This window comes from Protopterus annectens, chromosome 11.part0 (assembly GCF_019279795.1).
Source record: "Protopterus annectens isolate FY-2018-M chromosome 11.part0, PAN1.0, whole genome shotgun sequence".
In the NCBI taxonomy this organism is placed as follows: Eukaryota; Metazoa; Chordata; order Ceratodontiformes; family Protopteridae; genus Protopterus; species Protopterus annectens.
The window spans coordinates 319,130,101-319,143,987 of NC_056745.1; the positions used below are offsets into that span (position 1 = coordinate 319,130,101).

The 13,887-nt window shown below is 36.2% G+C and overlaps 1 protein-coding gene across 1 annotated transcript in view; it reads left to right on the forward strand.

Annotated features, from left to right (window-relative positions):
- LOC122815364 (dynein axonemal heavy chain 3-like) overlaps nucleotides 1-13,887 on the forward strand; it is a 4,921,723-nt gene that overhangs the window by 4,597,565 nt on the left and 310,271 nt on the right. Inside the window, exons 69-70 of the mRNA XM_044087818.1 lie at nucleotides 629-721; nucleotides 1,145-1,243. Of these exons, the coding sequence (XP_043943753.1) occupies nucleotides 629-721; nucleotides 1,145-1,243 (192 nt within the window). The remainder of the gene's footprint in view (nucleotides 1-628; nucleotides 722-1,144; nucleotides 1,244-13,887) is intronic.

Below are 13,887 nucleotides of genomic sequence, written 5' to 3' on the forward strand. Positions count from 1 at the left end.
GTCCTGCTCAGGACTTAATCCTACCCCATCCTCAGCCCTCCACTCTCATTTCAGATCCCTCCCATCTGAAGATAAATATTGTTTTCCATTTTATAATTTCATGTAATCGTACATTGAAACTGTGCTCTGTAGGACCTTTTTTAGATGCCTTTTCATTCTTTGTTTGCCAGCTCTCCATGATCATTGTGCATAGCATGGCTGTGTAAAACAAGACTATAGCATCAAACTGACTTTTTATCTTTCAGAGTTCCATGTATCTCTCAGCCAAGAATAAATGAGCTGTGATTTTTTTCTCTTTTTTTCAAATTAAAACAAAACAACATCTGAAATCAAGATTTTAATATTGCTTCCCTTGCAAAATGGTATCCTGAGAGCTCGTTCACTGAGCCTAATGTTTTTGCAAAGCTGTTTATGTCAGATAAGGCTTCTGTCTCAGCACGTTTGATTCAGTGTGTTCAAGGATAATTGTTGCATGCCACTTTCTACCAGATTGCATCTCAATAACGTTAGCAAGATGAAACCTGTGCTTTGAATTAAATCTTGACCTACTAAATTTATCTGTGATGGCTTACTAAAGAACATGATTGCTCATCTTTTACATGTAATTATTCTGTTATATATTTCAAAGGTATTTGGGCTACATGACAATGGAAGCATCACAAAAGAACAAAAAGAGACTCGGGAACTGTTTGATGGAATTCTGACAACTTTGCCTAGGGAGGTAAGTACAAGGTGAAGTTATATGAAAAGGTTATTTTTATGTGACTCCAATCTTTTTTCACTGCTCTTCAAAAGCATTACACAGCTATTTATTTTAATACAATGCACTAGAAACAAAAATATTTTGAGCCCAGATAAAAGATTCATTGTTTTCATATCTTTATCTAATGAGACCTTTTTTCTTGTTTGTCTCCATGTCATTTGTGCATCTGTCCACAGCAAAGATTTTGAAGAACACAACATTGTTCTGAACATTTGAGTACGTTAAATGTTGTGGCATACTGGCATTCCTAATACCCATTATCAAACTGCATTCTGAAGTGTGACAAAAAGGATAATCTGCAGAATGTTAAAGATTTTTTTTTTAATTTTCAGTGCGCATTGTAACCTTTACATAGAATTTATTGATATATTTTTCCCTTAGGCAAGCGGAGTTGGGAAATCAACATCAGAAATTGTACAAGATCTCGCTGCTGATATTTTGTCAAAAATCCCACCAGAGTTCAGCATAGAAGATGTTATGGTAAGAACAAATCAACAAATTAATAATAGTAACTACTGTCAAATTAAATCAGAAATGAGGAAAACCTGAAATGTAGTCCTTTCTAGAAGAAAGTTTTAAGAAAGTACATGTCTTTGGCAAGTGAACCAGCAAGTGGAAAAAATAAATGTTAGATACATGAACATTTTCTTCTGCATTTGTGTGCCACTACGAGTGATCTAACTGAAGTAGTCAGCCTAAACACACTAGTGCTCAAAAGGTAGTTCCAAAAACTTACAAAGGTAATCTTGGCAATACTTTCAGACTGCATGACAGCAGTTGGATTTCTATAAAACTTTCAATGATCAGCTGTAGGATTCTGGTTAGATTTTCAGTCTTGGAACCTACATTAAAATAAATGCTACCTGAATGAGCTGTGAAAGTTTTGTCAAATAAACAGTTCACATATTATATCTGACTTGAAGAGGAAACCTGTTCTGCTAAGAATGAGGGTCATTTTGCATCAAAAGATATACCTACACATGTACCTTTCAATTTATTTACTCATGAATCATAGACAATGGCAAAAATTAATGGGGGGGCATATCCCTAAATCAGGAACAATTTTTAACTATTACTGTTAATGCCTTTAAGAAGCTAATAGAACAATGGGATTTTCATCAACATGCTTTTTCTGAACAATGTGAGGTATGAAACATTATTGTCTATGACCAGTAAGATATCCATATTTCCTATTTTTTGGAAGCCCACCTCACAGAAACACTGTTGAACTTTGTGCCTTTGTAGACAATATACTTGTATTCATCTGATTTAATAATTCATCCATGACCTTGAAACTTGTGGATATGTACAAAGTGTACTTGGATCTGAATGACTTGTGTGACAGCTAAGACAGAATGTGCCATAGCTGCTTGTCAATGCTTTCTATCAGGAATCTGCTACCAGAAAGGCGAAGCTAAGTAGATCTTCTACTACTATGAAGCCCCATTGAAGTCAAAAGTTATACTGCTCTGAACTAAAAATTGTTTGAGGTAAGAATATCATATGCTCACCAAAGTACCCACTATAAGGTACCTTTTCAGAAACCTGAGGTTCAAGGTAGACCTTCATAGTCAAGATGTTTTTTAGAGTTAGGAAAGACCTTGAGTGGAAATCTTTACCCACCGTACCCAGAGTAAAAGACTAATCATGTGTTTTTACTAACTGAGCAGTTGTATATAAATTATAATAACAATTAGTCAGAGCCACATGAGAATTGATGTTTCCATTTCATTGTTCATAGTCAAGATGTTTTTTAGAGTTAGGAAACACCTTGAGTGGAAATCTTTACCCACCGTACCCAGAGTAAAAGACTAATCATGTGTTTTTACTAACTGAGCAGTTGTATATAAATTATAATAACAATTAGTCAGAGCCACATGAGAATTGATGTTTCCATTTCATTGTTCTACAAAAGTTAGGGAAACCCAGCCACAAGGATATGTGGCATATGTACACATTTGTGGCAGTGTAGAACTGTAGTTAGTCATCTGGCGCCCTGTGCAATTCCCCATACTGGTGTCTTTCCCAAATAAAAGTACAGAAGCAAAAAAGGAGTCTTTTCAGAGCTGAAAAAGAGCTCTTCGGCTCTCTCTGTAGCTGCAGGAGGTCATTTGCTACATATGCAACAGGCAGTTTGCTATGCTTATGTCTGTGTAACTGTCACATATATAACTATTTATGTATTGTTGTATAATGCACAACTTTGTCTCTATATGCTTCTCTCTGTGTAAAATGCATTATTTTCTGTAATTTTTTTCCTGGAATGAAACTGAAGTTGGTCATTTATGATTATGTGCTCTAGCCTGATTAACAAATTGAAATGAATAAATAAACCACTACACACTAAGCACTTCAGTGCTTCAGCCATCAGCACAAAGGCAGTAGTGGCATTCTTTTATGAAGCCATGATACCCTTGCGGTTTCATGAAGCAAGTCCACTACTGCACCCCACCACACCATCAGCACTTGCTGAATGCAACCCTGACAAGCTTGAGTGTGGGGCAGCACTGTATGAATCTTTTTGATTTATTTAATTCCATCTCCATCTTGAGACTGAGTGTATATTGCACTGTACAAACGTAATCAATTTTGGGAATGGCAGTTGTGTTGAAGCCTAGTCTCGGCCTTCGTGACTTTCACTGTCGCTGTTTGCTTAGCAAAATTCTTTTCCATTTGATAGCAGCTGCAACAGTTTTTAGCTCCAGCATTATTGCATTTCTTTTTGTTATGGCACTTGTAGCATCTTAATAGTCCAGCTTTATGTACCTTTTCTCTGCCAGATACTGCTGGTCATTTCCAGTTCACATATGTTTTACTGTTTTACATTACTAGTATATTGATTTTAATTCTGATGCAGTGGTTGGAGTTCTTGGTTCTCCTGTTCAGTTCTCTATGTCTTATATGTATCAGGTGGGTTTATTCCACGTGCCTCACTTCACTGCCATATTCCAAAAACATGTACATGTGTGAATAGGCAATCTTCTGAATTGCCTACAGATGTGAATGTGTTGCATATGCATCCTGAGATAAAATGGCATTCCATCCAGGATTAGTTCTCTATCTACTATAGACGGAGTGTGCTAAGATAGGCTGTGGTTTTCTTTTCACCCTAAAAATGAGAAAGTGAGTCTCTAAGAATATTTTTTATATTTTACCTACCTCTAAAAGCATCTTCTCATAGTCAAGAAACAAGTTATATATCCAGTCCTTTTTTAATGTTTTAATAATATATTTAATATCTATAAAATATATATTTATATATATTTATATATATATATATATATATATATATATATATATATATATATATATATATATATATATATTTATATATAAAATATATATTTTACTTAAGCTAGTAGTGAAATGGGCGCCATTTTTTAAATCCCTTCCAAGGCTGTCCACATCCAATGGGATTGTGTGCATGCTAAGTAAGTTTTCCACCAACTACAGTGTTTTTACACATTTTTAACAGAAATGTACAAGAAATATCTGTTCTAATCATGACAAACATACTATTTTAGGCATTTACCAAACGAAAACAGTCCTTGAACCAAATAAGGAATCAGATGCAAAAACCAGAGAATACAAGAAAAAGAAATAATAGAACAGAATCTAGTGACCAGAAATGGATTTTGCGCTTTCAAGCTGATAAACTTCCTGGTTTAAACAACAGAGTTTCCCCTGAAACCCTTCCTTAAAGCACGGCCATTAAAGCATTGATTTCTCTTTTAATATTTTATCATATATATTTCAATAGTCCATCTTTTATTATTTTTTACTATTGTATTCGTTACCATTTTTAAGTACATATTGTTCATTTAGTCTGTTTTTATTCAATTTTTTAAAGAGCTATATATTCTACAGATGTATTTTATCACATGGCTTTTAGCTATGATGCACATTTTATCTGATTTTTGATTGGATGTTTTAGTGTTTAAAAATGTAACTGTTATTCTATCTTTGTTGGTCTGATGAAGCGGATGTTATTCTGAGAAAGCGCTTACCTTAATACAATAAATTACATATTGATTTTCACTGCTGTGTGGAACCAGATTATTTTTCTTTTTCTTGTATTTTAGGCATTTGCAGTTAATTTAATGGCTGGCTACATACGTGTATTTGAGTGCCTCAGCTGATACTGTACTACTGATATATACACACTCTTATTGCATGTCTGTTTTCCATATAACTGACAGACGATACTGTAATTACTGCATTTTCAATTGATGCTGTTGATTTTTTATCTAAAGATCATAGCATTCCGTAATTTAAACTATAAAACAAATTCATTGATTTTTGAAAGGTGGTCCCCATTGTAATAAGTAATAAGACCAGCAGATAAAAATGGACGGTTGTTATTATGGACTATACATACTATGCATCTAAAGATCATAGCATAAGATCTTTGGTTTAACATAGTTTATGTACTTTAGCATAAGCAACTGTACTGGGTGACTACATAAGATGTTGGGTTTAATTAGTTAATGTTCCACAGCATATGCAACCGTAGTAGATCACTAGCTATTTTTCAATAATCTGTGAACAACCGTTCTGATGTAAAGTGGTGACAAGCAGTGAAGTGCATTGTACTGTAGGCAAGATTGTCCTTTACTTATATAATTTTTGCCTCCTCTAACTTTCATTTCTTCCATTTTCTTTTACAGTTCTCTTACTGCCCAACTGCTTTCTGAACTCTCCTCCTCTCCCTCACAAATGGTCACAGCTATTAGAATAATTTAAGAGATGGCAAGACCAGAGTGCAATACCTCTTTCCAAGGAACTTACTCTCCACCTACGTGATGGTCTTTATCAGAGAATATTTAAACATACTTTTTTTTATCTGTATCTATTAAGTCAGTAACTTGCATGCACACCACCAGGGATGTTAACTCCTTGTCTCTCCCTTAGAGTGAGATAGTTCTCCCCTCACACCTCAGTAGCTTCGTTACTCTTTTTTTCCCAGTAATCTCAGTAGCTTAACAGCTTCAGCATAGACCTTTGTTACTTAACATCTATAAAAACCCTGTAAAACCCAACCAAAACCTATACTAAACATCTAACTAAATTCTTGCAAACCCATCAGGGTACGGTCAGGTTGGCTGAAGAGAAGCAATCTAGTTCTGGGGTGTCTGAGACCTAGCTCTGCAGTAGATAAGCATTTCCATTTGTAGATATTTTTTTTCCTTGTAGTCTGTTTCTCAAACTAGTTCTGCCCGTTATGTTTGCCCTTGCTGCACTTGGGCTCACTCCACTCCCTTACCGTACCCCCATTCCCACCCACCACTACTCTCCTTAGATTTATATCTATCCTAACCACACCCCTAATTTAATCAACCTATCAGCAACTCCCACTCACTATAATCCACATCCACATCCCACCAATCTTTCAACCCCTCCCCAATTTAATTAGCTTATCACCAGCTCCCATTCACTAGAATCCACACCTACATCCCATCTATCGTTCAACCCCTCCCCATATTACTTTTACCACCCAATCACTACCCCCCTTCCATACTAATATCCCCTCCCCTACATGTCGTAAACTCCTGTTACTGCCATACATAACTACTGCTATTCCTATTTCTACTTCATACCACCATGCTTCTTATAAATTCAGATACCACAATTATTCCCCTACTTTGTCTTCTCTGCCTAGTTTACCATGCTACTTCCTTCAACATACAGCAGATCATAAACCATTACTCTCCAACATTCCCATCAAATACTCACTACTACCAGTCCAACTTAACAATTCACATCTCTCCACAACTATACAATAACTCTACCATACTTTTCTTCACTTTTAAATATATCCACACCCATACCCTTCTATGCTCTCTTCTCAAATATCACAAACAGAAATCCAAACTCAAACTTTTTCCACTTCACTCTCTAACTCAAATTAAACTCCAAGCTGACATTCATCCCAACCCAGGACCCTTGCATGCCTACCCACCTTGTTCACAATCTCCACCCTCCACCACTCCAGCTCACTAAATCAAAACCTCACAAATCCCCCACCCTACCCCTCACTTCCCAAAAACAGTAACACTGACCTACTCATTACTAATTTAACCTCAGCAGCATCATAATCAAAGTAAATGAGTTCCATACTGCGTTAGCCCTCTACTCACCAGACATAGCTGTTATATCTGAGATTTGGCTAAAACCCCATATAAAAGATGATGAAATTCTAACCAAAGACTATAGCATTATATAAACAAAAGGAGTGGAGGCACTGCTATCATGTTCAAAGACTCCCTCAAACTAGTCCAACTAAACTCACCCTTGACCTCCCCAACTCTGAAATATTAACCACATGGCTAGAAATAAATTCCCCCAAAACAATAATGATCATCACTACCTACTTACCCCATGGGAACAACCTATCAATCATCAAAAACCTCCTCTGCTGGGCATCAACTAACTTCAACCAAGAAACAATAGTACTAGGCGACTTCAACCTATACTGGCTTACATGCTTCTCTGATAACCCCTACAACTTTATCAACCGCTACAATTTCTCTCAAACCATTAACTCTCCCACTCGCATAAATAAACATTCCAAAAAACAATCAATGCTAAACTGGATACTAACAAATAAGCCCATCCCAGGTTACCAAGCAGGCTGCCTTCCAGACTCTCTTAGTGACCATTATCCTACCTTTCTTCTCAGGAAACAGGTTCACACACCTAACAACATCATATTCAAAAACATCAACAGTAAAAACATGTCTTTCTCTCTATATTTAATTCATTGCTACAGCAATGTGACTGGCCACCATTAAAATTCCTCCACTTAGACCTCACTGTACAATTCTTTAGCAACACATTCCTCAAGATATTAAATAACCTATCTCCTATAAGGAAAATTCGCACCAAAACCAAACAACTACCTTGGCTAACAAAAGATACTAAACTACTTCTTAAAAAAGGGACAGGGCCTGGTCACTTTACCAAAGTACCAAAAACAAAGAAATCCTTACCTCATATCAACAACTAAGAAATCAAGCCAAAAAACAAATCAACAATGACAAAAAAAGCATACTTCCAAGCATGCCAACAAAAATACCACAACAACCCCCAAAGAATTTGGCAAAGTATTAATTATCTCCTAAACACGGGAAAACCCTCCACCCCAGCACTATCTACCAATAATACCACTGAGTGTTTAGCATCACAATTCAATACTCAATTTATCAATTTGTTAAACTTCCTCTTAAGCAATAATTCTAACTCACCTCTAATAGTATCACCCTCTACTGTATCTAACCCTACCTCATTCTCTATTAAACCCATACAAACCTGTTACATAAAAAAGCTCCTAACCAAATTAAAACCCTGTACACTGGCAGCCAATCAACTGCCCAATGAATTTCTAAAACTAGCTGCTACTTCCATCTCCTATCTGATATCTATACTAATCAACTGCTCCATCTCGGATCAACACATACCTCTGCTCTGGAAAATATCATATCACATATCATCCCCTACACAAAGGTAGCACCTCTACAGACCACTCAAACTACCAACCCACTGACATTCTCTTCCTCCTAGGTACAATCATAGAAAAACACTTGCCAACAACTCCTTGACTACTTCCCTAAGAATAATCTCTTATCCAACTCTCAACATGGCTTCCTATCTAAGCATAGTACTAATACCGCACTAGTTTTATTAACACTGTAAACCTTCTCAAAAATGAAGGCCAACTTGTCTCATCAATTTTCCATGAGATGTCCAAATCTTTCAATATGGTATCCCACCAAATACTAATCAACAAACTAGCCACATATAACCTCAGTACAGCATCCTTGACTTGGGTTCACACCTATCCTACTAATCAACAGCAGTCTACCAAATGGGAAAACATCCTCTCCCCCCTTCTACCCATCTCTGATGGAGTCCTCCAAGGATCCATCCTCAGACCTCTCCTCTTCATAATATTTTCCAATAACCTCAGTACCTCCACTCAACTAGCCTCTATCATTCAATATGCCATCAATGCCTCTCTTATCTGCTCTGCCACCTCACCTCAGGAACTACATGGCAAAACACAAAAATCTCTCCAAGACATAGAAAACTACCTCAATGATCATCAGCTCATAATCAACCCAAAGAAAACCAAGCTAATGATCTTCGGTAATAAAAAAAGCTAAAAACAACTTACCCCCTCTTACCATCTGCTCTTCTAATGGTAGAAAAAAAGAACCAGTGAATCAAGCTAATCTTCTAGGTGTAACAATAGATGACTGTCTACAATTTGATTTCTGGAGAGCTAAACCATACCTAACCAACAATGCCAGACTATCCACTGCCAGATCCCACCTACTACCCACTCTTCTCTATTGCTTCCAAAGCTTTACCAGCCTGTGCAAGTCTGACTTGAACAACCTAGAGACCTGCTTAACAAAATAGCCAAGTTTGCTGTTAACCTACTCCATAAATCAGAGCACTATTCTGCCCTTCACCAACTGAAGTGGATTGAACTACCCAGCCTATTATCTCTCAAACAACTAACCATTGCCCACATTATCATCCATAAACCCAACAACTGCCTTGCTCTCATTGACCAAGTTCAATGTAATACAAACCTTAGGTCCCTTAGATCATCTGACAAATTACATTTAAAAGTAACTAAATCCAATAACTACTGTGGAGACTTCCTCTATTCCAATAAAATAGCCAAAACCTGAAACTCACTACCCAACACATCCTAAAATATCCAGATAGTCATACATTCAAGCTACTCCTAAAAGAACACCTTACTGATCACTAGCTATGCTCCTGTATAGTTCCAGGTTAACTTCACCAGCATACTTACCAACTTATACTCTCCTATGAGACACCACATTATTATTTTTCTGTTTATCTTTTTCTAACCTAACAACTTTGCAAAAAAAAAAAGTTTGTTTGCTCTTGTTAGCAAGATTTGTATACTTGACTATATATTATGAACTAGCCTGCTTGTAAATTTTAGTCAACTATTTTTGTATTTGTACAGTGTTTGTGATACTCTACTGTATTTTTAACTGCTGTTTTCTGTCAATTACTTATTGGAGATTTTCTCCCCGGGTCTCCTCTGAAAACAGGCTCCTGGCCCATTTGGACACTACCTGGTAAACAAATGTAAAAAAAAAAACATATATATATATGGGTCTAGGACTATTCACTGAAAGCACATTTCACTGAAACACATTTGACTGTGCACAATTCACTGAAAGCTCAATTCACTGAAAACACAATTCATTGAAACACATTTCACTGAAAGTTATATATGGCCTTTTCCCCACTGTAGTGCGACACTGAAGTTAGAATATATAGTAAGGGGGTTGTGGGGGGTGTAGCCCAACACCCATTTTAAATATTTTGAACTATATACATGGATACTTGCAATTTCAATAAATTACTATTTTCTAAACATAATATATATCCAACCCCCCCCCCACACCATCCAATGAGGGGGGTGCCCCCCACACCCACCCTTACTATATATACTGACTCCAGGGTCACACTACAGTGGGGAAAAGGCCATATATAACTTTCAGTGAAATGTGTTTCAGTGAAATGTGCTTTCAGTGAATAGTCCTAGGACCATATATACATTTATATATATATATATATATATATATATATATATATATATATATATATATATATATATATATAGCAGTATTACAACATGTGTTTCTGACACTGCTTCACTCTAATTTTTTTCTACTCTATATTTACCACTTGCACTCTTTCATCTGTACATTCATACAGTGCAATATTTTTCATGGCATTTGTGCAGTTTTTTTCCTCTGAGTCTATTAACATAGGCATTATGTAATATCTTAACACTTGATAAAGTGTATAATCAGTCACAATTTGCTGCAATTTGGTAGCATTTCTTGCAACCATTTCCAGTAATACTGTGATATTTATTGCCCAGTGCAGTGGTAAAGTTTTTTTTTTTTGCAGCTGCCACTTTTCTATACATTTACATTATATACCACACATCAGCCTTCCTCATAGTGCAAATAAAATAAAATAAAATAACAGCCTTATGCCAATGACGCAGTGTTCGATGTGTAATTTTATTTTGTGTACTGAAATATACATTCACTTCTCCTTTGAGTTCTCTTATGAATTCTAAATTGTTCAGTGGTCACTAATGGCCTTCAGATAAAATAGTTTTGCAAAGTCCCTGTAACAGTTTTAAATGATTATGGAACAGCTCTTTCTAGTACTATGAACTTATGAATCTATGAACAGCCTATATATTTAAGCACCCCTTATACTAAGCAGTAAAGAGCTCTTCTTTACACCTTTGCAGTATTGACCTTAAACGTACAGTAAAATTCCTGTACCGTTTTAATACCTTGCCAGACATTTTGTGGTCAGACAAACTGTGGCTTATTTTCTAGTGCAAGACATTCTTCTCTTTACAAACAGCTGGTAAGGATGTGATACTGGTTTACATTTTAGAGCTTCAATGTTTTATATATTTTTGTCCTGGGGTCTGAAATGATTTGCTTATTTTGGTTATCAGAATTTTAGTAACCAGATAATTCCACTGAGCCCGCAGTTCATTTTCCAGTGAGGCGCGGAAAGTTAAAGATCCCATATAAAACAAGTACTACTGAATATACATAATAACCAGTGAAATGGTTCTTATCATCTTTAGAACTTAGTCAGCTGTATAAATTAAAATCACAGTTCATCACACACTTCCTTAAAGGGCACAGAAAAGGTATGAAATATACAGAACCAATTACTTCTGCAATCAATTTTATTTCACCAAGCTGTGACCAGCCAGTGTTGAAACTTTTTTATGCCCCTTTCAACACAGTACTGATGTAAATGTGCCTGTTCAATCCAGACCATGAAGTGATGTGCACAGCTGTGTATCAGTACTTTTCATTAATGTTGTGATGTCCCTATTCTGGGCCAGTAATCAAGGAGCCTGAATCCTCACCATTGACACTGGAGAGGGATGTTCACTTGGAATACAAATGGATACACTCAGTATTTCCAGATGCAGACCTCTCTGCATCAAGCACAATTTCCTTTAAGAGCACACAGGGAATGCACTCAGTCAGGAGTCTGGGTTTCTCTCTCTGTCTTTCCCCAGGTCCCCAGTAAGGCTCCACACTGGCACAGCTGTAAAGTTAAGTCCTCAGCTGAGTGTCCAAGCCAAGTCCTCCAGCACCTTCTCTGTGAAACCAGTGCTACATGTCCCTGCTCCAAGTAGCTGATACACACACACTTTGAGATTTGATTATTACACACACACACGCACACACACACACACACACACACACACACACACACACACACACACACACACATATACACATACACACACACACACACACACACACACACACACACACACACACACACACTCCTGGGAAAGGCTGGCACAGATTTACTAGCTATGCCCCCTTCTGCCCAGATTATAAGGTCATTAACCTGCCACCAGACACCCAAATCCAGCTACTCTAAGGGTCTTGCAAGGGTACCAATAAATACTGAGTGAAATTAATATTAACACAAAAAGTAATGTTGGCCAAACAGCCAGGCTTTAAGGAGTGGCCAGAGTGCCACCAATACATATAAGTACTTTCAAAGGCTAAAATATTTTCTAAAAGACCAGCCACAATGAAAAGTTTAAATATATTTAATAATAAAATAACTTGAAAATACAAAATATCTATTTACAGTAAACAGTTTCCATTCACAGGAAATATTAAAAATAATACAGCTTTAAAGATTCACACAGTTACAGAAAACAATACTTAACTATTCTCACTATATTTTCCTTACTGATCTAGAGAATTACTGTTTCTACTTATTTAACAGAGCAAGGTAAGAAGAAGTAGGTGAGGGATCCTTCTATGTCAGGTTCCAAGAAATAGACTGCAATGAGTCTTCTGTCTCACCTAATATTAAAACATTTCTATACAGAATGATATCACATACATCTGGTCATCTGACTTCTAATTCCTAGGCAACCCACCAGGATTTAGCACCTACATGTCAATAACACACACAAGAGCTTTGCTCAGATCTGGTGCAGCTTCTAGAAGTCATAAAACAATTACAAAATTCTACTCCTCCTACAGAGCCTAACAAACCATGCTTCTTACAGACATTGCATCTCTGGCTTCATTCAAAAATGTGAGATAACATCTTTATGGCCTAGACCCAGTAATTTAAATTTCTTATTATTTATCAAAGTTAGGTGGATTAATATTAACTTGTTCTCTTCTAGTATCTGCTGTTACAATATATATAAATTTAAATAGTTAACAATAATGCATGTGCATTTCTTTTCTGTCCAGCAGGGCACACTGTTGATACATTTTTAACAAAAGCAACTTTACAAATACATTTCCAACACAAGCATCAGTACAAATCAGTTTGATATTCAAATAATATATAATTCTTTACTAAATTCCAGCTAGTTGTGCTGGCATATGTTACACATCCACTGCCCTACTTCTCCTGGCATAGCTGGCAATACCTCACAAATGTCACTTTACATCTTTTCTTCACTTCCTCCAATAAGGCAGTTCTGATTCAGGTATGTTCAGAAAAAGTGTGAGAGATATTCACAATAATAAAAAGAAAGCAACTTCCTTCCAGTTATTTCAATTTTCATACCCAGGAACATAAAGAGCATGTTTGGGATTGTAATCTAGCTTTAAAATATTGCTCCCTCTTCCTCCAAGTATAGACTCACCTCCCAGGATACCACATGTTTCTTGACAGTGTACTTTTTCAATAAAAAAAAATAGCCACCCTGACATTTTGAAAAAAAAGTCATTTAACAAAATCTACAACTTAATAAAATAATATCAAGGTATGTATGCTAGGCCGTTTTTGTAATTTACATAATTTTAGTGCACCTCACTGCACAAAATAACTCATTCCCTTAAAAGTGTATGCCTTGGCCTATAACATGTATGTGTAGTACACACCTTTTTACAAGCTACACTGTATGCCACACTTTGCCGCTTCCCTGGTAATCAATGTCTCACCTTTTCAGTCATTATATATATATATATATATATATATATATATATATATATATATATATATATATATATATATATTTCTGGTCAGCTTTGCTA